Genomic DNA, 27,291 nt, shown 5'->3' on the forward strand with positions numbered 1-27,291 from the left:
ACCTGCAAAACTGAGCAACTCAGGGTTGGCTTCATGTTTCTCTCTCATATGTTCTATTAGTCTTAGGCAACCTTTTCCCGTTCTAATTGAGTTATAGTGCTCTCTGAACCTCATAATCAGTGGTCTTATTGTCTTGCCGATATAAAAATAACGGCACGGACAGAACAAAACATAAATCACATATTTACTTTTACAAAAGATAAAATCTTTTACCCTGTATGTAATGGAGCCTATTTTCAAAGGATTTTTTATTACATGAAGGTGGCAGAATCTGCAATTGCCGCATTCATGGTTCCCTACAGCGGTATTGCTATTTAACCATGTATTTTTAGAAGACAGTAATCTGTTATGCACCAATAAATCAGACGTGTAGCAATCTACCATCTGGACCCGTTGAAGCACTTGCTGTGCGAAACGGCCGTCGTCCAAGCTCCAACACCGCACCCTCCTGCTTACCTTATGTTGTAACGGATATTTATCTGTTGAAGTTTTCCATTAAAATTCACGCTTTCCACTGCAGAATTTGGGGTGAGTGCCGCATATTTTCTTACTTATGAGCATACATGAACTATTGGTTTTCAGCTGCTGTGCACCGAATACCCCGTAGTAAGCGTGACGCCTAATGCTCTGGATCCTATCTATGGTCCTTGCTGCTGCATAAAGTATCGCTCTAGTGCCGTCCTATTCTATAACTCTTTGTGGTTGATATGAGTTTGTTGCAGTTATCAGAGCAATGTATTTTATGTGACAGCCACAATGGTCACATAGGCCAGAATGATAGTGTATCTGAATATTTTATATCCTAGTCGTGTATTTATTTTACACATGGTTTATAACACAATTCTCATTATATGGGCACATTATGTATGTGGCCATATTACAACACCTTGCAAGTAAGAAGCGGTGTGTTTTATACAATTATAAAAACCAAAGACACGATATTGTAAAAATTTAAAAACATTTTATTGTTGCAAAATAAATACATCTCAAAGACATTTCAATACTATAAAAATTCTTACAGAATATAAAAAGTAAAAACATTAAATAGTACAATGAACATACATCATTACACTTCTTACAAAATAATTAATATAGCGTTACAAGGCAAGTACAGCATTTATCCAGTAAATTCATTACATCGTGAGCCACATGGTTTGTAGCAACGGTAGAGACCTTTTTTTAGGTAACAGAGTTCCGCGTGTGGAACCTAATGACGGGTAAGATTGAATTGTACGGGGCGACGGAGCTAACTTCTGCGGTGTAGATACAGAGCGTGTCTCACTGTGGGAAATTTTTAATTCATCTAAAAGCTTCCTAGTAGCGGTGTTACCCACAACTGTAGACGGCATATTTAGCTCGGCCATAGCATGCATAAATGATTCCCAACCCGGCGGTAAATTTCTACTGTTCAGAGCATGGCTCTGCGTTGTACTACGCACCAAATCCAGTAAGTTAGACCCTGGTATTACGGATCCTTTGAAAATAAATTCAGCTTTATTATTCCAGGCTGTAACATTTTTATTCTGCAGCAACCTGTTTAGTAAAAATTCAGCATTCTTTTTATATTTTTGGTTTATATGGCTGACAATTTCAGCGATCTCCTGATTTTTATCAGAGTCGGTATTTGGCGATTGTTGCTGACCAGGATCAGGAGTGCTAATGAGATTTAAAGCCGTTACTTCTTTTGAGCTGTGCCGCGTATGTACCAATTAGCGTTGTAGCACAGAGCTATACATTTTAATTTTCACATCATCGGGAATGTCACGACGATGTAAAATGTCGCTAATTTCACCATCAAGGCGTCGAATAACACTGTCGCGTATGTTATCTGTAGTACCGGGTCTTAGTTTGTCTAGCTCCTGTTTGGGGACTAGATACATTTTCGCTGTATGCTCCATTATCTTCCGGCGATCAGGCTTGTTATTATTGGAATTGCAAAAGCTAAAAGAGGGCTGATAAACCCGCCGGCCTGTTTTAGTAGTCGCTTCTTTTTCTTTATGGGTTGAGATCTGTCGCTCAGGGTTCTTATAGCTTTACGCCACTTCTTTAATATACCTTTTTGGCGCTCTTTCAGCGGAATCCTGCCTTTTAAGATATTTAAAGCAATCTCGCCTATGGCTGTAATTAAATCATTGCTTGCATTGTGCAAAATAGACTTTCTGACAGCGGGGGTTGCTTTCACCAGAGTTTTTAAGAGAGCACAGTTACGCCGGAGTTTCTCAGACATCTTTACATCACAACGCACACAGCGTAGAATGTCTGATACCGGGTAAAATTCACTTTTTAGAAGTGTTTTTCTTTTGAACATAGACAGCGGGCAGCGCGGGTGGAAACAACCCAGTCCTTAAGCGCAGATCCTCAGGGGTATTAGCTCTCAAATCTACAAGCAAATACCCGTAAGGGTCCCGCGTGGCATCCTCAAAAGCTTCTAGGAAAAAACGTGATTTTCCGGGATACATCTGACGCGCTAGAGTTAAAATTGGTAATTTATCTCGGGGGTTATTAAAAAGCACCATGTACTTTGTGTTTACATTTATCGTACGGCTTTTCTTACCATGACAAAATATGTTTTGCACCAGGTAGAAAATGCTGAGATTTCTGTGGTGCACATACTTGGTAAAGGCTTTTTCTATCTCACGATTTTCACTAGCACTCTCCATGAGATCATCAACAATCGCCAAATTCACCTTCTCCGGTGGAAATAATTTGTCATCTACGAATGTATTCGGCAGACCCTCCACAAATCTGGCGTGGGGAAAAGAGAGAGAGATTTCATCATATAGTTTTTGGCAACACGAATAAAACCATACAATATTATCAGATTTCTGAGAAAAAAATTAGCTTCAATATTATATAGCAGCTGTTTTACAAAATAGCTCTTTCCAGAATTAGACGGCCCTGCTAGAATGCATGAGAACGGGTGCTGCAGACGCGTATCCATCACAATACTCGACTAATACCCAAAAGGTAATGTTGTGAAATCGTCTAATAGTCGCCGCTTTGTATAAACGCACTTTTGTGTTTTGCGTAATGGCCTTGTTTCAATATCCCAGTACTTTTTATTTCTCACAATGGACGCCTGCTGTACGACAATACGCTTCTGAGTTTCTGCGGCAGAATTGCGCGGGTAGTCCAGAACTAGATCTTTTAGACTGTTGAAATTAATAGATTGAGAGTTACCGACATTTAGTGTTATTCCCTTAACTTTTAAGACAGTTTTACCGGTGTTGAGTTTGTATCCGTAAGTTTTGGGGCCCGCGGATACAAATTCTGTGATGTGTGTACCATCGGGTATTTCACTGGTCAGTTCCCCCAGGTAATCGCCTAAAGGCGGTTGCCACTCACCATCTCTCTGCACAAAAATAACTGAATCTGTGTCGTGATAAAGGCACCGCTCCTGCAGCCGGTCCAGCAGCGAATAGAGCTCTAGCCGAGCATACGCTGTTGTAAAACACGCTATAAAAATGTTTGTGTTTTTGTTGAGTGTGTGGTGGCCTTTTGCATATTTCCAGTTAATGGTTGCGGTGTCATCATCAAGGAAATGCAACATCGAAATGTCATAGTAAGGCAGGAACAAATACTTAAAAAGTTCATCTGGATCCCTAACAATGCTGGTACATGATAGATTAGATCTCTGAGCAAACTTTCCCCATAAAGAATTTAAGAAAAGCTTGGAGATCTGTCTCTTAGCAGGATTGACAGCTATATTTTCAGGCCGTAATTGGACACCTTCTTTTTCAAGAAAAGAGTCAATGTACTGCCGTTTCTTGGCGTCATCAGTACACCAGCTAGGATAACCAGAGGCTTCCTGCTTATCCCTAAGATGTAATTTAATGTAAGGAGCAAACAGATCATCATTGGTTTTAGGAAAATGCCATATTTCGTAGATGTGGGCGATCCGATACCCTTTTTCTATCGCCATCTCGAGCTCTATAGTGCACCAGGTGCCTGTCAGCGCACGTTCGTCATCACTATGGGCACAAATATCTGCCTGGGAATTTGCGGCGCATGTGTAGCAAAGGGGAAACATTAATTTGTTGTTGAGTTTTACCGGCAGAACTGGAAAAAAACAAATCTCTCGGCGGCTAGACCTTGACTCTAGCAATGCCAAAGTATACAGATCATTTTAGATTTGTAAATTTGGAGCGTGTACGATCATTTGAAGAGGGCGTGAATATTGTTCATGAAGGCATTCAGGCATTACTGGATAGAATCATCAGGGACATTGAACCTGGCGACTTTGTACAGTTAAGGTTTGATGCCGGCGATACTTTAGACCCTATTTTCACTACAAAACAAACCCGTGAAGATTTTAATTCTGAATCTTTTTTAAATGCTGTTGTCAGCGCACTTCAAAGTAACAATGAATGCATATCATCCAATTTGCTAATGCTAGTCGTCACCATCATTAAAAACCGCCGCGGTGGTGTAAAAAGGCGCTTGAAATCTATAGCTAGCAGTCAGATCATTAAACAAAAGAGACAATGGCTGTATGATTTTAACAATTACACGACAAATCTGTGTTTGGCGGCTAGTGTATGCGCCCTGATGGACGACACGGCTGTCGCTGATGCTGTTTTACTGAGCCGCTCTAAAAACATACACACAGCACTGGGCATCCCTGATGATCAATTAGTGAGTTTTAGCGACATCCCGGCATTTGAAAAATATTTGGGGGTCACCATTAAAGTACTGTACTATAGTCAGGGTGAATGGCGTTACTTCCAGAGCGGTAATTGTTATGAATATGTAATTCAGAACCACAGTGGACCTTGAAGTTCAGAGCACACAAGTGACCTGACAAAAACCACAAAACATAGGACGAGCTCTGAGACGTGGGAACTCTGCTGACCGCAATCCCTAAACCTATCAAACCACACTAGAGGTAGCCGTGGATTGCGCCTAACGCTCCCTATGCAACTCGGCACAGCCTGAGAAACTAGCTAGCCTGAAGATAGAAAAATAAGCCTACCTTGCCTCAGAGAAATTCCCCAAAAGAAAAGGCAGCCCCCACATATAATGACTGTGAGTTAAGATGAAAATACAAACACAGAGATGAAATAGATTTAGCAAAGTGAGGCCCGACTTACTGAATAGACCGAGGATAGGAAAGATAGCTTTGCGGTCAACACAAAAACCTACAAACAACCACGCAGAGGGGCAAAAAGACCCTCCGCACCGACTAACGGTACGGAGGTGCTCCCTCTGCGTCTCAGAGCTTCCAGCAAGCAAGCAAAACCAAAAAAACAAGCTGGACAGAAAATATAGCAACAAAAGTAACACAAGCAGAACTTAGCTTATGCTGAGCAGACAGGCCACAGGAACGATCCAGGAGGATGCAAGACCAATACTAGAACATTGACTGGAGGCCAGGATCAAAGCACTAGGTGGAGTTAAATAGAGCAGCACCTAACGACTTAACCTCGTTACCTGAGGAAGGAAACTCAGAAGCCGCAGTACCACTCGTGACCACAGGAGGGAGCTTGATCACAGAATTCACAACAGGTAATACAACTAATGGTAAAACCGTATTCATATTGTTCCATGATAATCACTACTACGGTATAAAAAATATGAAGGGTTTTATCGGCGCTAAGCACTTTTGTGAGCTCTGCAATTCAGTGTTTCACCACAAAAACAATCATTCCTGTCAGTATTTTTGTAAGGCCTGTCAGAGAGAGAATTGCGTAGAAAGCACTGCCGTCCAGCAGCCCAGGTGTGCTGTTTGCAGAGTTTATTGCCGCTCGAGCGAGTGCCTAGATTATCACAAACAATTGGGTGTAGGCGACCCGGCATTCTGCAGACTTAAAACATTTTGTGATAAATGCAACCGTTTTGTTCCCAGAAATAGTGAAACAGAGCATAAATGTAATGGTTTGCGCTGCCCTGTATGTCGCAGACGTATAAATAAATTTGATGCCCATCTTTGTTATATGCGGAAGTATGTAGCACAGGATGAGTCAGATTGTTATATCTTTTATGATTTTGAATGTATGCAGGAGACAGGCACGCACATCCCGAATTACATTTATGCTACAACGCTGTATGGCCATCCATCCTGGGAGTTTGAGGGTGATACCTGTACACATGACTTTGTACAGTTCTTTACAAGCGGTAAATTTTCAGATCATACATTTATTGCCCACAATGGTGGAAGATACGATGCATACTTTATTGTTAAGGAACTGATTTCTGAAAAACTACAAATACAGTTAATAACCCAAGGTGGCGGTCTCTTGTGTGTGTCGCTACCCGATTTGTCTATAAGGTTCATAGACTCTCTAAATTTTATCCCCATGAAACTCAGTAAATTACCCCAGGCCATGGGCTTTTCAGGAGGCAAAGGACATTTTCCACACTTTTTCAATAGCAGAGAAAACCAAAATTATGTAGGTCCCATACCTGCTGTAAAATATTATGGGGTGGAGTACATGTCACCTGGTGAGAAGGTAGAGTTCCTGGAGTGGTATGAGACACAGGTAAATACAACTTTTGACTTCAAGGCCGAGCTAAAATCTTATTGCAAACAAGATGTTGAAATTTTGAGACACGCCTGCGAGATCTATAGAGAGCGTATTATGCAGATGACACAGAAAAATGTTAAAAAATACTGTAAGCATCAAAAGCAAAGGATTGTAGTGAGCAGATGTGTTGATCCTTTTCAGCTCATCACCCTGGCCTCGGTGTGTATGACAATGTACCGGTTTAAATTTCTTCCAAAAAAGACAATCGCCATTTTACCTGGTGATAATTATCACAAGGCAAAAAAGCGCTACTCGACCCCCGCTATACAATGGCTCATGTATGTAGCCCACTCCGAGAACATCGACATACAGCACGCTTTGAGAGGCGGCGAAAAACAAGTCGGGAAATATTTTCTAGATGGTTATGCCTATGTTAGCGGCCAACACATAGCCTTTGAATTTCAGGGGTGTTTTTACCACGGATGTCCCGTGTGCTATAATGAGAATGACACGAATAAGGTCACAAGCACGTCCTACGGTCAGTTATATTATACCTTTTTAGCTAAAAAGCGTTACTTACAGTGCTGCGGGTACACAGTAAGACTGATGTGGGAGCATGAGTGGAATGAAATGGTTGAAAATGATTCTAACCTTCAGGCATTTCTCCGCCAGATGGAATTCCCCGTTCCTTTAGACCCCCATGATGCGCTTTATGGTGGGCGAACTAACGCCATTAAGCTCTATCACCATCTGGAAGAAGGTGAGACTTTACATTACTACGATTTCACCAGTCTGTACCCCTTTGTAAACAAAACTAAAACATACCCTGTAGGCCATCCAGACATCATCTATGACAATTTTGGATTCATTAAAAAATACTTTGGCATTGCTAGAGTCAAGGTCTACCCGCCGAGAGATTTATTTTTTCCAGTTCTGCCGGTAAAACTCAACAAAAAATTAATGTTTCCCCTTTGCTACACATGCGCTGCAAATTCCCAGGCAGATATTTGTGCCCATAGTGATGACGAACGTGCGCTGACAGGCACCTGGTGCACTATAGAGCTCGAGATGGCGATAGAAAAAGGGTATTGGATCGCCCACATCTACGAAATATGGCATTTTCCTAAAACCACTGATGATCTGTTTGCTCCTTACATTAAATTACATCTTAGGGATAAGCAGGAAGCCTCTGGTTATCCTAGCTGGTGTACTGATGACGCCAAGAAACGGCAGTACATTGACTCTTTTCTTGAAAAAGAAGGTGTCCAATTACGGCCTGAAAATATAGCTGTCAATCCTGCTAAGAGACAGATCTCCAAGCTTTTCTTAAATTCTTTATGGGGAAAGTTTGCTCAGAGATCTAATATATCATGTACCAGCATTGTTAGGGATCCAGATGAACTTTTTAAGTATTTGTTCCTGCCTTACTATGACATTTCGATGTTGCATTTCCTTGATGATGACACCGCAACCATTAACTGGAAATATGCAAAAGGCCACCACACACTCAACAAAAACACAAACATTTTTATAGCATGTTTTACAACAGCGTATGCTCGGCTAGAGCTCTATTCGCTGCTGGACCGGCTGCAGGAGCGGTGCCTTTATCACGACACAGATTCAGTTATTTTTGTACAGAGAGATGGTGAGTGGCAACCGCCTTTAGGCGATTACCTGGGGGAACTGACCAGTGAAATACCCGATGGTACACACATCACAGAATTTGTATCCGCGGGCCCCAAAACTTACGGATACAAACTCAACACCGGTAAAACGGTCTTAAAAGTTAAGGGAATAACACTAAATGTCGGTAACTCTCAATCTATTAATTTCAACAGTCTAAAAGATCTAGTTCTGGACTACCCGCGCAATTCTGCCGCAGAAACTCAGAAGCGTATTGTCGTACAGCAGGCGTCCATTGTGAGAAATAAAAAGTACTGGGATATTGAAACAAGGCCATTACGCAAAACACAAAAGTGCGTTTATACAAAGCGGCGACTATTAGACGATTTCACAACATTACCTTTTGGGTATTAGTCGAGTATTGTGATGGATACGCGTCTGCAGCACCCGTTCTCATGCATTCTAGCAGGGCCGTCTAATTCTGGAAAGAGCTATTTTGTAAAACAGCTGCTATATAATATTGAAGCTAATTTTTCTCAGAAACCTGATAATATTGTATGGTTTTATTCGTGTTGGCAAAAACTATATGATGAAATCTCTCTCTCTTTTCCCCACGCCAGATTTGTGGAGGGTCTGCCGAATACATTCGTAGATGACGAATTATTCCCACCGGAGAAGGTGAATTTGACGATTGTTGATGATCTCATGGAGAGTGCTAGTGAAAATCGTGAGATAGAAAAAGCCTTTACCAAGTATGTGCACCACAGAAATCTCAGCATTTTCTACCTGGTGCAAAACATATTTTGTCAGGGTAAGAAAAGCCGTACGATAAATGTAAACACAAAGTACATGGTGCTTTTTAATAACCCCCGAGATAAATTACTAATTTTAACTCTAGCGCGTCAGATGTATCCCGGAAAAACACGTTTTTTCCTACAAGCTTTTGAGGATGCCACGCGGGACCCTTACAGGTATTTGCTTGTAGATTTGAGAGCTAATACCCCTGAGGATCTGCGCTTAAGGACTGGGTTGTTTCCACCCGCGCTGCCCGCTGTCTATGTTCAAAAGAAAAACACTTCTAAAAAGTGAATTTAACCCGGTATCAGACATTCTACGCTGTGTGCGTTGTGATGTAAAGATGTCTGAGAGACTCCGGCGTAACTGGGCTCTCTTAAAAACTCTGGTGAAAGCAACCCCCGCTGTCAGAAAGTCTATTTTGCGCAATGCAAGCAATGATTTAATTACAGCCATAGGCGAGATTGCTTTAAATATCTTAAAAGGCAGGATTCCGCTGAAAGAGCGCCAAAAAGGTATATTAAAGAAGTGGTGTAAAGCTATAAGAACCCTGAGCGACAGATCTCAACCCATAAAGAAAAAGAAGCGACTACTAAAACAGGCCGGCGGGTTTATCGGCCCTCTTTTAGCTTTTGCAATTCCAATAATAACAAGCCTGATCGCCGGAAGATAATGGAGCATACAGCAAAAATGTATCTAGTCCCCAAACAGGAGCTAGACAAACTAAGACCCGGTACTACAGATAACATACGCGACAGTGTTATTCGACGCCTTGATGGTGAAATTAGCGACATTTTACATCGTCGTGACATTCCCGATGATGTGAAAATTAAAATGTAAAGCTCTGTGCTACAACGCTACTTGGTACATACGCGGCACAGCTCAAAAGAAGTAACGGCTTTAAATCTCATTAGCACTCCTGATCCTGGTCAGCAACAATCGCCAAATACCGACTGTGATAAAAATCAAGGGGATCGCTGAAATTGTCAGCCATATAAACCAAAGATATAAAAAGAATGCTGAATTTTTACTAATCAGGTTGCTGCAGAATAAAAATGTTACAGCCTGGAATAATAAAGCTGAATCTATTTTCAAAGGATCCGTAATACCAGGGTCTAACTTACTGGATTTGGTGCGTAGTACAACGCAGAGCCATGCTCTGAACAGTAGAAATTTACCGCCGGGTTGGGAATCATTTATGCATGCTATGGCCGAGCTAAATATGCCGTCTACAGTTGTGGGTAACACCGCTACTAGGAAGCTTTTAGATGAATTAAAAATTTCCAACAGTGAGACACGCTCTGTATCTACACCGCAGAAGTTAGCTCCGTCGCCCCGTACAATTCATTCTTCCCCGTCATTAGGTTCCACACGCGGAACTCTGTTACCTAAAAAAAGGTCTCTACCGTTGCTACAAACCATGTGGCTCACGATGTAATGAATGTACTGGATAAATGCTGTACTTGCCTTGTAACGCTATATTAATTATTTTGTAAGAAGTGTAATGATGTATGTTCATTGTACTATTTAATGTTTTTACTTTTTATATTCTGTAAGAATTTTTATAGTATTGAAATGTCTTTGAGATGTATTTATTTAGCAACAATAAAATCTTTTTAAATTTTTACAATATCGTGTCTTTGGTTTTTATAATTGTATAAAACACACCGCTTCTTACTTGCAAGGTGTTGTAATATGGCCACATACATAATGTGCCCATATAATGAGAATTGTGTTATAAACCATGTGTAAAATAAATACACGACTAGGATATAAAATATTCAGATACACTATCATTCTGGCCTATGTGACCGTTGTGGCTGTCGCATAAAATACATTGCTCTTATAACTGCAACAAACTCATATCAACTGCATATAAAATGAGAATCCTAGGATATAATTATAAACAGCTTGGTGTTATCCCAGAATCAAATTAACAATATCAAACATGGTGTGTTTTAAAAACATGAATAAAACACACTGCCCTGATTACAAAATGCAGTATGTAATCGTACAGATCCTAGGATATAATTATATAACTGGGCCATCTAATAGGGGATTATCAAAAGCTAATATAAAACTATATCATACTATATCAAAAGGGGAAATCAACCAAGGAGGGACAGCTGGCTACCAGCTGTCAGACAAGGGGAGGGGAGGGGTTACACACTTTGATACACTTTGATAGGGGCGTGTCCACCTGTCAAATTGAGTTTGACGAGTGGTAGTTCTGCTACACTACTGGGGTATAAGGAGCAGTAATAGGGTCACATACGGCAGCAGCGGCTGAGTATTGGGGTATCAGGGGCAGTAATAGGGACACATACAGCAGCAGCGGCTCAGTATTGGGGTATCAGGGGCAGTAATAGGGTCAAATATGGCAGCAGTGGCTCAGTATTGGGGAATCAGGTGCAGTAATAGGGACACATACGGCAGCAGTGGCTCAGTATTGGGGTATCAGGTGCAGTAATAGGGACACATACGGCAGCAGCGGCTCAGTATTGGGGTATCAGGGGCAGTAATAGGGACACATACGGCAGCAGCGGCTCAGTATTGGGGTATAAGGAGCAGTAATAGGGTCACATACGGCAGCAGCGGCTGAGTATTGGGGTATCAGGGGCAGTAATAGGGACACATACAGCAGCAGCGGCTCAGTATTGGGGTATCAGGGGCAGTAATAGGGTCATATATGGCAGCAGAGGCTCAGTATTGGGGAATCAGGTGCAGTAATAGGGTCACATACGGCAGCAGTGGCTCAGTATTGGGGTATCAGAGGCAGTGATAGGGTCACATACGGCTGCACTGGCTCAGTCTTGGGGTATCAGGGGCAGTAATAAGGACACATATGGAAGCAGCGGCTCAGTATTGGTGTATCAGCAGGATGAGGAGTTTGTGCAGGTTGGGAATAGATGGTGACGGGGCTGGAATATGAGAAGTGAAACGTGTCTTTGCTGTAATCTCTGCAGACGAGTTGTAGCTGGAAGAAGTTGTCATGTCGGTCTGGGCCAGATGGAAAAGACGGGAAAAATGAACGATTCCATCAGAAAGGACGTCACGGCAAGACATTATCTGTAACTGTGCAGTGATCTGTTATATGTTCTGTAGGGCTGGTATCTACCACTGACCATATAGAGGTAATATCAATAATGGTCTTTATATAGAGATTATCTTCAGTAACAAGCGCGGTCATCTGCTGAGGTTCTCCTCCAGTATTACGGCGCGTCACCGAGTTGTAATCAAGGTTACCTGGTTAGGGGCCCACTCAGAAGCTTCACCCCCCAGGACCAAAACCCTAGCTATGCCTCTGCCAATGCCTCTATCTTGTGCCACTCGCTGCACTGGTTGCCCATCTGATACAGAGTTCAATATAAACTTATTACTCTCACCCACAAAGTGCTCCACAGTTCAGCACCAACCTACATCTCCTCCCTCATCTCTGTCTACCTACCGCCCTATCCATGCTCTCCGTTCTACTAATGACTTAAAACTAAAATCCTCAATAATCCGCATGTCCCATTCCCATCTTCAAGACTTTTCGCGTCCTGCACAAATCCTTTGGGATGCACTTCTCTGGACAATTCAATTAATTCCCAATACCCACAGTTTTAATTGTGGCATAAAAACATATTTCTTTAGACTGGCCTATCGCCCCACCTCACTTATTTAACTAACCTTGTTTTGACCATACAACATTTTTTTCAAACTCATGACCCTAGTAGAATCAGTTCACACACCCTCCATGCACTTAATAGCCCTCTGTGTCTGTACTGTACACATACTGGCTGGCGACCAGTTCATGCAGTGTTATGTGCAGACTCTAATTAGTATATTATGGCTGCACTGTACAATATAGGCATATTTTACTGTTTACCTTTCGTGTCTCCCCTATTTCCTCATAGATTGAAAGCTTGCGAGCAGGACCCTCTCTCTTTTTGGTATCTGAGTTATGTGTTATTCTGTAATGTCTTTATTATCTATACTAGCTGATCTAAAATGTAAAGTGCTGCGGAATAAGTAAAAATTATTATTATAAAACTTATATATATGAAAAAAATAAGGAGGCAGAATATGAGCTGAGTTGCATTCTTGAGCACCCCCGTTCCTTAGAAATAATTAACCTCTCATCCTTTGTAGTGTGTTGCACTATTACATATTGTACTAGGAGTACTCTTCTGTACAGTGTCCATCGAACTGGAATACATACCTGATTTTGTAAGTATCGCGCCTGTAGTTGGTATAGATATGCAGCCTATAAATAACACAGAAATATGAGATGAAGATATTCAGCTTTTCAGCAACAATCTGTTTTCTAGATGGGTAGAGGACCCAATAGTTGGACCCCAATGATCAGTCTGTAATCACTTATCCTGTGAATGGGTGATAAGTTGTTAATAATATCTTAAAAGAGTTGTCAATTGAAGATAAGCTATCACTTATCCATTGGATAGGTGATAACTTATAAGTTGGTGGAGGTCCAACAAATGGGACCCACACCAATCGGCAGAACAAAGCACTTTTATGGGGCTGCTGTAAGCTGCATTCAGCTTTTCCAGCAGCCCCATAGAGAATGAATGAGGCTGTGGTCAAGCATACTCATTGCCACTCCATTGTAATGGGTCGATAAAATGTCCTCAGTCTGCTGAACGGTGTGAGTCCCAGCTGTAAGACCTCCACCGATCTATAAGTGATCACCTATTCATCTCATAGGTGACAACTTATCCTCACAAGAGAAATACTTTAAAGGATTTCCTAATGTTTAAAATATAACACAGGTTATTCAATTTTGATCTCCCCCTCCCCACCTCCTTACAACCTGGCTGGGGCACAGTACTAAGTAATAAATTAGCAGATAGATAATCTGTTGCCTCTAATGAGCAGGAGCTGAATGCGCAGAAGAGGATGCAGTCACTACCTGCCATCTTGAGTGCTACAAAAACAGAGAATGCCACCACCCAGTAGTTTTCACACTCCACACTGTATCCATGAGCAGCAAAGGGCCTTAAGCTGAAAACGTGTAGTAAGTAGGACTTGGAATAATACTTCTATTTACAATCTGATTTTTCCATGTCTGTGGCATACCAGTATTCAGCCGTATTCTTTATACAATTAAGTGATGAATATTTATAAGAATATTTTACCAGTTGAGATTAGAAGAGAAAGACCTAAAACATTGGGCAAATGTTCCGGACAGTAATATGTTGTAAAATTATTTAGGTGCAAGCAGATATTATTGATCCTCCTTTCATGCAATGATATTGCATGTTTTCTTCCATGCCTTGGCCATACTCTCAGTTTTCATCAGAGAATTTGGCCGTAGTTCTATCCTTGTGATACAATAATTATTGCATATGACATGTTATATGTGGTGTAAATTGTTGTTACCAACTTCCTTTTTTTATTAGGACATACTTTGCACTCTATATTCCACTTGACTGTTAAGTATATTGTTTGCTCACCAGTTTTTGCAGAAAGAATAGTCAACAGCATGTATTGCACATGGAATTAAAATAATACATATGCCTCTTTTATAGGCATTTTTGTGCTAATCCTGGCTTCACATACCATCACTAGTTAAACATGAATCATATTGCTGCAATTGGTCATATGCTATGTGAGGAGCAGACACAGACCTTTTCCAGCAGGGCACATTGGTACCTCAATCTTATTGTCATGTTTATTAGAGATTTGCTTGGTTGTCTGTTTAAGGTGCACAAATGTCTCCTGGAAAGTGTTCAGTCTCAGGAATCAATGTTTTCATTCAGTAAGGCTACGTTCACATTTGCGTTGTGCGCTGCTGCGTCGGCGACGTAACGCACAACGCAAACAAGAACGCATGCAAAAACGCATAGTTTTGCGACACATGCGTCCTTTTTTTGCCGGATTTTGGACGCCAAAAAAATGCATCTTGCTGCGTCCTCTGCGCCCTAACACTTGCGGCAAAAAAGACGCATGCATCGCAAAACGCATGCAAACGCATGTCCATGCACCCCATGGTAAATATAGGGGCGCATGGCGCATGCGTTGCCGCGGCTGCGCCCGACGCAGGCCGGCAGAACGCTAATGTGAACGTAGCCTAACAGCAAGCAGAGAAAGACATGAGGGCTGGATCTAATGTATACATAAGGCCTACATTAGCATTTCTGTCCTGCATTTGGTGGGGGCATGTGTATCTTTGTTCCTTTCTGCAGGGGGATCCCTAATACATAACCCTGCAGACAGGCTGGAGACTGGGCTTCTGGAACATTCGTCAGCAAATGTTTAATGGGGACAGTGTAAACACTTCTGCCCATCTAGGAGGCTGATCCCAGGAGAGTGAGGACAATAAGTCACACGTTTAGGGAGTTGGTGCAGTGATATTGAGGATCTGTTGCTGAGGTCCTTGTGTCCATGTATGGATGGTCTGTGGAGATTGGAGATAGGTTACTGGCCTCAGCTGGATACTCGTGCTACAGTTGTCTTATCTGTCATCTGGATTTGAGAAACTATCCTAAAGGTACCTTCACACTGAACAATATTACAACGATAACGATAGCGATCCGTGACGTTGCAGCGTCCTGGATAGCGATATCGTTGTGTTTGACACGCTGCAGCGATCTGGATCCTGCTGTGACATCGCTGGTCGGAGCTAGAAGGCCAGAATTTATTTCGTCGCTGGATCACCCGCTGACATCGCTGGATCGGCATGTGTGACGCCGACCCAGCGATGTGTTCACTGGTAACCAGGGTAAATATCGGGTTACTAAACGCAGGGCCGCGCTTAGTAACCCGATGTTCACCCTGGTTACCATTGTAAATGTAAAAAAAAACAAACACTACATACTTACATTCCAGTGTCTGTCACGTCCCTCGCCGTCCGCTTCCCGCACTGACTGTGAGCTCTGGCCGTAAAGCACAGCAGTGACGTCACCGCTGTGCTCTGCTTTACGGCCGGCCGGCGCTCACAGTCAGTGAGGGAAGCTGACGTAGAGGGACGTGACAGACACCGGAATGTAAGTATGTAGTGGTTTTTGTTTTTTTTTACATTTACAATGGTAACCAGGGTAAACATCGGGTTACTAAGCCCGGCCCTGCACTTAGTAACCCGATGTTTACCCTGGTTACGTGGGGACTTTGGCATCGTTGGTCGCTGGAGAGCTGTCTGTGTGACAGCTCTCCAGCGACGACACAAGGACTTTCCAACGATCACGGCCAGGTCGTATCGCTGGTCGTGATCGTTGGAAAGTTGCTGAGTGTGACGGTACCCTAAGGATTGTTGATGCTGGCTGGATTTAGCTTCATGTGCTACTGTAGTGGTATCTGTGGTCTGGAGCAGCTTGGACTGTGACTACAGACTATACTGGTGGGAGAGACAAAAGTTGGGAGACGGTGAGTATCACCTGGTATGGGGGAAGTGGAACTACCAGCCCCAGGGTGGGATCTTGTGCACTGGGGGAAATGTATTTTGGCCCTCTAATCGGAGTTGTTGTAAGACCATGGACATAAGGAATAAAAAATAGTTGTATCATTAACATTCTAAGGTGGTTATTACAACCCACAACTTCAAATCCTTACATGCTACAATGAATATGCTTATGTTGCTACCTACATACAGTATTTCCTACATTGTTCATACGCTACAATGAAATGCTAAGCTCATTATTTTCTGTTATTTAAGTCAAACATAGCAATTTCACAGCAGAGATGTAAAGGTAAGGCTTGGATCACATGGGCGTGTGGAGTTCTGTTAAACGGACAGATAGCAGAACTCTTGCAAGAAATGTAACGGATCTCTTAACGCACCCATAGACTTCCATTATCGTAACACATCCTAACGCATATCAAAATTGGCATGCGTTAGCGATGGTGTGTTACTTTGTGACGCACCCTTGAACGCGGTTTACTGCATTTCGGGTACGTTAGGTCTAACGCACAGTAAACGGACACATTCGCTGTGCATAGACCTCTATTGCTAATGCATGCCAACGCAATGGTACCATGCGTTAACGCATGCATTAGCGCGATTGTAGAAAAAAATATATTTAGGGCATCAGCGTTAACGCATCTGTTTAACGGATGGCACTAACGCGATGTGAACCTAAAGGCCCCTTCACATTAAGCGACGCTGCAGCGATACCGACAACGATCCGGATCGCTGCAGCGTCGCTGTTTGGTCGCTGGAGAGCTGTCACACAGACCGCTCTCCAGCGACCAACGATGCCGGTAACCAGGGTAAACATCGGGTAACTAAGCGCAGGGCCGCGCTTAGTAACCCGATGTTTACCCTGGATACCATCCTAAAAGTAAAAAAAAACAAACACTAGATACTTACCTACAGCTGTCTGTCCTCCAGCGCTGCGCTCTGCTTCTCTGCTCTCCTCCTGTACTGGCTGTGAGCCGGAAAGCAGAGCGGTGACGTCACCGCTCTGCTTTCCGGCTCACAGCCAGTGCAGGAGGAGAGCAGAGCACCGCGCTGGAGGACAGACAGCGGTAGGTAAGTATCTAGTGTTTGTTTTTTTTTACTTTTAGCATGGTAACCAGGGTAAACATCGGGTTACTAAGCGCGGCCCTGCGCTTAGTTACCCGATGTTTACCCTGGTTACCAGTGAAGACATCGCTGGATCGGTGTCACACACGCCGATCCAGCGATGTCTCCAGGGAGTCCAGCGACGAAATAAAGTTCTGGACTTTGTTCAGCGGCCAACGATCTCCCAGCAGGGGCCTGATCGTTGGTCGCTGTCACACAGAACGATTTCATTAACGATATCGTTGCTACGTCACAAATAGCAACGATATCGTTAACAATATCGTTATGTGTGAAGGTACCTTAAGACTAAGTGCACCCCTGGCCTTAGATATTGCTTTCCATGTGAAAGTAGAAAAACACTTACTGGAAGAGCGGGAATAAAAACCAGAACATATTCCTCTGCCAGACTGGAACAGAAATGAACATGAAATATATTAATAATCTCAGATGATTATTACTTGGTAAAACTCCCATTAATTCCTGCAGTGCATTATATAACCTCTATCACTTAGGCTGCCGTCACACTAGCAGTATTTGGTCAGTATTTTACATCAGTATTTGTAAGCCAAAACCAGGAGTGGGTGATAAATGCAGAAGTGGTGAATATGTTTCTATTATACTTTTCCTCTAATTGTTCCACTCCTGGTTTTGGCTTACAGATACTGATGTAAAATACTGACCAAATACTGATAGTGTGACGGCAGCCTTAGTCTGTGTGGGCTTTATCATTTACTTAGGGCCTTTTTCCACATATCTATGAATCTGTTTTCCTACAAATAGGGGTGTACACAGAATTTATAGGGACCAAGAGCAAAACTACCAATGTTTTCTATGTCATAACCTATTGGTATATGGGAGCTCGGTTTTTCGTCAGCTTGCAGACGCTACTAAGGGTAACTACCTGCATTTTAGTTTAGGCAACTAGCTTTAAACTTAAGGGGAATTTGTCAGCAGGTTTTTTGCTATGGACTCTAAGAGCAGCATAATGTAGAGACAGAAAGCCTGATTCCACCAATGTATCACTTACTGGATTGCTTGGTGCAGTTTTATGCAACCCCTGTTTTAGATGTCACAATGGTGAGAATGCTGAGCTGTGAATAATCCCACCTATACCCCTGATTGGCAGCTTATTGTATACAACGCTCATTGTCAGCAAGCTGTCAGTCAGGGTTGGGGGTGGGGTTACACAGATTAACCTTATTTGCCTGCATGTGAGACCTAGTCTTCTAATGATAATCTCCTGCTTATAAAACACTGATTGTATTGAAACTACAGCACACAGCCTAATAACTGACACATCCCTGGAATCAGAGTCTCTGCCCCTACATTATGCTGCTCTCAGATTAACCCTCGACTGGTGAGTTGGGGTTTGCCACACCCCAGGGAACTTTTGTTCGGCTGCGATTCATTGAAAAATGCTGGTATGAGGATACGTGTCTCACTAGCTTCCATCCATTTCCTTGTCAACAGGATGTCGTCAAGGCCTCTCTCTTCTGGCCACGCATAACAGAGCTAGCTGTCGCTAAGTGCTGTCTTGGCCTCACTGAACCACCACATCACCACTCATGTAATTCTTTTTTACACATTTTCAAATTTTTAAAACTTCTTTATTTTTATCAAAGTATTACATTTTCCGATACTTGTGGGTGTCAAAAATTTGTTATACTTGTGTGTAATCAATCGCCAATAAGAAAACGATTAAAACAAACATGATCTTTGCATTTTGCATTTTTGCAAAATAAGAGATTTCTAAACACTGGGGTATAGGAAACCCCACCTCACCAGTTGCGTGACAAAAACCCCACCTCACCAGTTGAGGGTTAAATAGCACAATCCTGCTGACAGATTTCCTGTAATGGGAACTATATAAAGTTGCATATAATGATCGTCTCTAGTGGCAGCTTTATGGCAGAGTCACACTAAGGGCTCATACTCACTTGCGAGCAACTCGGATGAGTCTCGCACGGCAATACCCAACACTGCACCCTTCACTCAGGAGCGGAGCGCACAGCTGCATGTATTGCTATGCGGCCACACGCTCCACTCCTGAGTGCTGGGTGCAGGGCCAGGTATTGCCGTGCGAGACTCATCCGAGTTGCTCGCAAGTGAGTATGAGCCCTAAGCAGTCATATCACATTAATGTTTTCCATATTCTTTAAAGATTGTTCAGGATTTTTGCAGATACAGATATGCCCAAAATGTATCATTAATAAACACGAGTCTTGGTTACAATTTTATGCATATTGCTACTTATGTATTTAAAGGGAAACTCTCAGCTGATTCATGCTGCCCAAACCACGGCAGCATGAATCAGAGCCTAGCCGCATGATTTCTTTATCAATCATCTGGAGTCAGAGATGAGACTTGTCCCGTACCATCCTTGGCTGGATCTTCTAATTAGGCCAGAGTCACATTTGCGAGTGCACTGTGAGAAACTCACGTGAGTCTCTTGCATCAATACCCGGCACTGCCGCCGGCACTCGGGACTGGAGTGTGCGGCTTCATGTATTTCTATGCAGCTGAACGCTGCGGTCCGAACCGCCGGCAGCAGTGCGAGAGACTAGCGCGAGTTTCTCGCATTGCACTCGCAAGTGTGACCCCGGCCTTATATTTTCTCTCCAATTCTCTAGCATTCCAGAGAGAAATCTACCTGGCTGCAATCGTTCAGCATGCTTTTGATTCATGCCACCTATGGTTTGGGCAGCATAAATCTTGTGACAGGTTCCCTGTAAGACAAATGTTAACCAATACAAATGTAATTCACAATTTGATGGTATACCGGGCCACCTTCGGGTCTTGTCTGAAGAGCAGTAGAATATTTTCAGTATTTATAAAAAGTGCCCAACAAGGAAAGCAGGCCAGCAGTAGTATGAGGATCCCACGTTGAAGTACAATGCCAATTAATTTTAGATTTGTACCACCAAATATCTAAACAAAAAATATAAAAGTTGTCATAAAAAATGCCCAATCGATAAATTTTTATTATATATTCAAATGCAATTGACCTGAGATCAGCGACACAGGTAAAACTAGACACCAGCAGCGGAGACTCAGCAATGGACCCAGGGATGGTGAATAAAGCACAAACTACAAACCGGAACCAAAATTTTCTGAAAGATCACCCTTTACTTACTTTTTATTCTTTAATCCTATTAAGCTGTTGTACATCTCAATTGGCATAGATCCATGGCACACTTAGGAACCAGCCTCAACGGTAGCCCACCACTCCCCAAAACCACCAAAGAAACATTTACCTGCTGTGCATATTACGTAGACTTTGATGAAATACTACAGAAATTCAATATCCACTATGTCCGGGGAGCCCACTGAAATAGCCTTTGAACAACATACCTGTGATATGACTGTATCACATGCTGAAGATAAGCCAAGTCCTACTGAAAGACCAGTGACTGAAATAACCTACAATCAAATAAAAGAGGCAATAATATTTGTATGGAATAATGAGGGAAAGGTTCGCACACCCTATGCTACAGTGTAATTTAAAAACATTGTTATGACTTGAATGAATTATAGACTAGCTATGCTATATAATAATTCATATTAGTAATGAAATCGATTCATCCAACGGCGCATCTGAAGCTTCTGCTGAAGGTGGCACCTCAGATCGCCTGGTGCCAAAGACTTCTGTGATGATAACATATCTTACTATTATTATTATTATTATTATTTATTGTTATAGCACAATTTATTCCATGGCGCTTTACATGTGAGGAGGGGTATACATAATAAAGACAAGTACAATAATCTTAAACAATGCAAGTCATAACTGGTACAGGAGGAGAGAGGACCCTGCCCGCGAAGGCTCACAATCTACAACAAAGGATGGGTGAGAATACAGTAGGCGAGGATAGAGCTGGTCATGCAGCGGTTTGGTCGATCGGTGGTTACTGCAGGTTGTAGACTTGTCAGAAGAGGTGGGTCTTCAGGCTCTTTTTGAAGGTTTTGATGGTAGGCGTCGGCGAGAGTCTGATGTGTTGTGGTAGAGGGTTCCAGAGTAGGAGTGAAACGCGAGAGAAATCTTGTATACGATTGTGGGAAGAGGAGATAAGAGGGGAGTAGAGAAGGAGATCTTGTGAGGATCGGAGGTTGCGTGTAGGTAAGTACCGGGAGACGAGGTCACAGATGTATGGAGGAGACAGGTTGTGGATGGCTTTGTAAGTCATGGTTAGGGTTTTGTACTGGAGTCTCTGGGCAATGGGGAGCCAGTGAAGGGATTGACAGAGGGGAGAGGCTGGGGAATAGTGGGGGGACAAGTGGATTAGTCAGGCAGCAGAGTTTAGAATAGATTGGAGGGGTGCGAGAGTGTTCGAGGGGAGGCCACAGAGCAGGAGGTTGCAGTAGTCAAGGCGAGAGATGATGAGGGTGTTCTGTCTTCATACACGTTGATACGGTGTGTGATCCGACATACGGCGTAAACCACTTCTGTCTCCCAAATAAGCAGACTGTTCTCTGTAGTCTAACTTGTTTATTGGTAAACATGAGCGCGGTAAAACTATAAGAATACAAATGATTTGAGTAAGTATTGGGCAAATAATAATATGACTGCAACTAACAGGGAAAGCATACAGGATGATGCAACTTCTATAATAACTACATACAGCAGGTAACCAAAAATCACATTTCCTGTGTACTGGCTGCTATACAGTTAATCACACTCTGTACAACATTACATAGCAAGAGCAGGGATAATGGTCTTACCGGATAAACTTAACCGGAATGGGAAGTAAGTGAGGTAGTTCAACACAGCAGATTAGCACGTGTGTCCAGGGAAATACACAGAGAGAAAATGGAGTTTCCCCTTCCCATGATACCTTGGTGAATCCCAGAATGCAACACTCTAATAATTACTGAAAAACACAGGTAATAAATTTAACCACCACTGGGTGGTGCTATAACACAACAAACCCAAACTATGGTATTAAACCTTTTTAAAGCTAGATACGAAGCCCTGACCTTCGCTAGAATGGGCAGAACACTCCCCGCTTGGCATCAACCGATGCCACCCACAGGTTCTTTTGGCAAAAACAGTAAGACAAGTTCCGCAACTGGTCTGAGGAATAGTTTACTCTCCCCGGACATGCCTACTTTGACCTCGACCTTACGCACCTTCCCATCTTTGCTTGGGAGTATCTTAGTGATGAGGCCTAGTGGCCACTCATTACGGAGAGACTGGCTGTCTTTCATGAGAACGACATCACCGGTTTTGATGTTTGGTTTGTCGGTCTGCCACTTCTTCCTGGGTTGTAAGGTGGAGAGGTACTGCTTCCTCCATCTGTCCCAGAAGGTATTGGAGAGACTTTGGACTTGTCTCCATTGTCGTCTGTAGAGATCCTTGTTGCTAAATTCTCCAGGTGGAGCGCTGAGAATGCTGGCTTTCTGAGTAAGCAACATGGCAGGAGTGAGAATGGTCGGATCCTCAGAGTCACTGGAAAGTGAAGTCAATGGTCTAGCATTAATGATGGCCGAAACTTCTGCCAGGAATGTGGTCAAACTTTCATGTGTGAGTCTTGCGCTACCTGCTTGCAAGAAGATGGAGTCAAGGATTCTGCGTGCCATTCCTATCATCCTCTCCCAAGCACCTCCCATGTGAGAAGAGTGTGGAAGATTGAAAGTCCAGGTGCATCCCTGCTCATTCAAATATCTTTCCACCCTGGTGGTGTCTAGGTTGGAAGGAATTTGAAGTTCTTTCACTGCTTCTACAAAGTTGGTACCTCTATCGGAGCGTATGTGCTTCACAGGCCCTCTGATGGCGATGAAACGTCGGAGTGCATTTATAAACCCTGAAGTGTCCATGGACTCAATTACTTCGATGTGGACTGCTCTGATGGACATACAGGTGAACATAACCGCCCAGCGTTTGGCGTTGGCTTGGACTCTTCTAGTGTGCCGTGCAACCACAGACCATGGCCCGAATACGTCCAGTCCGACGTTGGTAAAAGGAGGTTCTGTACTAAGTCTGTCTGGTGGGAGATTGGCCATCTTTGGCTTTTGAGTCCCACCACGGAGTTTGCGACAAATCACGCAGTTGTAAATGAGTTTACTCACGCATCGCTTTGCTCCAACTATCCATAATCCAGCCGTTCGTAGATTTCCTTCGGTAAACAGTCAGCCCTGATGTTTCACCAAGACGTGGTGGTGTTGCACAAGCAGGGTCGTGACATGATGATGTCCAGGAATTATTATAGGGTGTTTCTCCCCAAATTCCACTTCAGCTTCTTGAAGACAACCTCCAATTCTTAACAGCCCATCTTGGTCGATGATTGGATCAAGCTTCTTCAAGACACTGTTTCTAGAGACAGGTTGGTTTTTATTGAGGTTATCTATTTCTTTGGCGTAACATTCACGCTGTATGGTACGAATTATAACGTTCTTGGCATTTTCAATGTTTGGAACGGTAAAGGCAAGCTTGCAGTGGTGCCAACCTTTGCAAGGTTTCTGGATGGCGGGTGACGTTGACTTGTAGGATCGAGCCACATGAATTAAACAAACGAGGGCACGAACAAGCGAGTTCCAAGTTGAGAACCTATTGAAACAGTGGGATTTGAGGTGATTGTCTTTAGTCACCGTACGTAGGACGGATACCTGAGGGCGGATTTCCTCATCTGCCACCGGATCTACCAGTTCAAAGATGTTTGACTCATCCATGTATGGCGTCGAACGGTATAAGAATGTAGGGCCAGTAAACCAGGTTGTGTCCTTAAGGTGACTTGCTTCAATGGATCTGGTTGCGTGGTCCGCAGGATTGTGGTTTGTGGACACATAATGCCACTGTTTAGGGTCGGTGGATCTCCTGATCCTTAGCACCCGATTGCTGACATAGACATAGAAACGACGAGTTTCATTGCAAATGTACCCCAACACTACCTTGCTGTCGGTGTAGAACTCGATTTCCTTGACCTCCAGGTCCATTTCTGTCGAGATAAGCTCAGCTAACTGTACTGCTAACACAGCTGCACAGAGTTCCAGCCTGGGTACTGTGTGTTCACGGAGTGGGGCCAGTTTTGTCCGGCTCATAACAAGCCTCACGTGGCATTGTTCGTTGATGTCAGTAGTTTTCAAATACGCCACTGCTGCAATTGCTTTGGTTGAGGCATCGCAGAAGATACAAAGCCTTTGCATCTTGATTTCTGTTGATGGCACAGAAGCATATGGTCGTGCAACGTAGAGACTTGACAGGGCTTCTAAAGAGTTCTTCCATCTTACCCACAAGTCTCTTTTCTCACTGGGAAGCGGATCATCCCAATCGGACGTCTCTTGGGCGAAGTCTCTCAACATCATTTTACCTTGGATAGTTACATGAGTTACAAATCCCAGAGGATCGTACAAGCTGTTCACAACGGACAGGACGCCTCTACGCGTGAAAGGTTTCTCTTCTTCGCTGATCTGGAAGGTGAATGCATCCTTTTTCAAATCCCAAAGTAAACCCAGGCTCCGCTGCATAGGAAGGGAGTCCGTGCTTAAATCCAAGTCTTTTCAATCGGTTGAGTAATCTTGAGAGGGAAAGGCTGCCATTAGTTTTTGGCTGTTGGAAGCAATTTTGTGCAACCTCAAATTGGATGAAGCGAGCATTTCTTGTGCCCTTTTCAGGAGACTGACTGCCGACTCATCTGTGGGTGTGGATTTCAGACAGTCATCTACGTAGAAATCCTTTTCCACAAAAGATCTTACATCCGATCCATACTTTGCTTCACCCTCTCTGGCTGAATGTCTAAGCCCATAGATAGCGACAGCAGGGGAAGGGCTGTTCCCGAAGATGTGTACCTTCATACGATATTCCACGATGTCCTTGTAGGGGTCATTATCGCGGTACCAGAAAAACCTCAAGTAGTTTCTGTGTTCTTCTTTAACAAGGAAGCACTGAAACATCTGTTGTATGTCGGCCGTAAATGCTACTGCATCTTTGCGGAAACGAAGGAGTACTCCCAGAAGTCTGTTGTTGAGGTCTGGACAAGATAGAAAGACGTCGTTTAAAGAAACACCTTCGTATCTGGCACTTGAGTCAAATACCACTGTTATCTGACCAGGTTTCTTCGGATGATACACGCCGAAAATAGGTAAGTACCAACATTCCTCGGAATCTTGAAGTACAGGTGCAATTTCCGCGTGGCCACTCTGGAATATTCTCTCCATGAAGGTAAAGAAGTGTTCTTTTGTCTCTGGTGACTTCTGCAGTTTGCGTGTAAGGGAGACAAATCGACTGTACACAAGTTCTCTGTTGTTGGGTAAGCGTTGCCTCTGTGGTTTGAATGGTAAAGGTGCGACCCAACTCTTTGATTCATCTCTTACTATCTCTCGCTCCATGATGTCCAAGAACAGTCTGTCCTCTATGGACGTTGCTACCTGGTTGTCTTCTCTTGTCCTGTGGAAAACTGTGCACCCTATATGATCTTGCTCACCGTCGCATGCATGGTCTTCTGTTATGGCTGGCAATCAGGCAACACAGCGTGCAGTAATCAGCGCACATACAGAGATCTGGCAATAACCAAAAACAATAGGACGAGCTCTGAGACGTGGAATCTCTGTAGACTGCAGTACCTGATCTATCCTCACACAACTATAAGCAGCAGTGGATTGCGCCTATCACTACCTATGCAACTCGGCACTGCCTGAGGAGCTGACTAGCCTGAAGATAGAAATACAAGCCTGACTTACCTCAGAGAAATACCCCAAAGGAATAGGCAGCCCCCCACATATAATGACTGTTAGCAAGATGAAAAGACAAACGTAGGAATGAAATAGATTCAGCAAAGTGAGGCCCGATATTCTAGACAGAGCGAGGATAGCAAAGAGAACTATGCAGTCTACAAAAAACCCTAAAACGAAAACCACGCAAAGGGGCAAAAAGACCCACCGTGCCGAACTAACAGCACGGCGGTGCACCCCTTTGCTTCTCAGAGCTTCCAGCAAAAGTTAATAGCAAGCTGGACAGAAAAAACAGAAAACAAACTAGAAGCACTTATCTAGCAGAGCAGCAGGCCCAAGGAAAGATGCAGTAGCTCAGATCCAACACTGGAACATTGACAAGGAGCAAGGAAGACAGACTCAGGTGGAGCTAAATAGCAAGGCAGCCAACGAGCTCACCAAAACACCTGAGGGAGAAGGCCCAGAGACTGCAATACCACTTGTGACCACAGAAGTGAACTCAGCCACAGAATTCACAACAGTACCCCCCCCCTTGAGGAGGGGTCACCGAACCCTCACCAGAACCCCCAGGCTGACCAGGATGAGCCACATGAAAGGCACGAACAAGATCTGGGGCATGGACATCAGAGGCAAAAACCCAGGAATTATCTTCCTGAGCATAACCCTTCCATTTGACCAGATACTGGAGTTTCCGTCTAGAGACACGAGAATCCAAAATCTTCTCCACGATATACTCCAATTCCCCCTCCACCAAAACAGGGGCAGGAGGCTCCACAGATGGAACCATAGGTGCCACGTATCTCCTCAACAACGACCTATGGAATACATTATGTATGGAAAAGGAGTCTGGGAGGGTCAGACGAAAAGACACCGGATTGAGAATCTCAGAAATCCTATACGGACCAATAAAACGAGGTTTAAATTTAGGAGAGGAAACCTTCATAGGAATATGACGAGAAGATAACCAAACCAGATCCCCAACACGAAGTCGGGGTCCCACACGGCGTCTACGATTAGCGAAAAGCTGAGCCTTCTCCTGGGACAAGATCAAATTGTCCACTACCTGAGTCCAGATCTGCTGCAACCTGTCCACCACAGAATCCACACCAGGACAGTCCGAAGACTCAACCTGTCCTGAAGAGAAACGAGGATGGAACCCAGAATTGCAGAAAAATGGAGAGACCAAGGTAGCCGAGCTGGCCCGATTATTAAGGGCGAACTCAGCCAACGGCAAAAATGACA

General features: G+C 43.4%; 1 protein-coding gene across 1 annotated transcript in view; it reads right to left on the reverse strand.

Annotated features, from left to right (window-relative positions):
* The window catches only part of LOC138670215 (multidrug and toxin extrusion protein 1-like), a 269,225-nt gene that overhangs the window by 95,371 nt on the left and 146,563 nt on the right, over window positions 1–27,291 (reverse strand). The window contains exons 3-6 of the mRNA XM_069757362.1: window positions 20,737–20,805; window positions 20,165–20,313; window positions 17,750–17,792; window positions 13,087–13,131 (exon numbers count right to left, since the gene is read on the reverse strand). Coding sequence (XP_069613463.1) covers window positions 13,087–13,131; window positions 17,750–17,792; window positions 20,165–20,313; window positions 20,737–20,805 — 306 coding nt within the window. The remainder of the gene's footprint in view (window positions 1–13,086; window positions 13,132–17,749; window positions 17,793–20,164; window positions 20,314–20,736; window positions 20,806–27,291) is intronic.

Source organism: Ranitomeya imitator, chromosome 3, assembly GCF_032444005.1.
Source record: "Ranitomeya imitator isolate aRanImi1 chromosome 3, aRanImi1.pri, whole genome shotgun sequence".
NCBI lineage: Eukaryota > Metazoa > Chordata > Amphibia > Anura > Dendrobatidae > Ranitomeya > Ranitomeya imitator.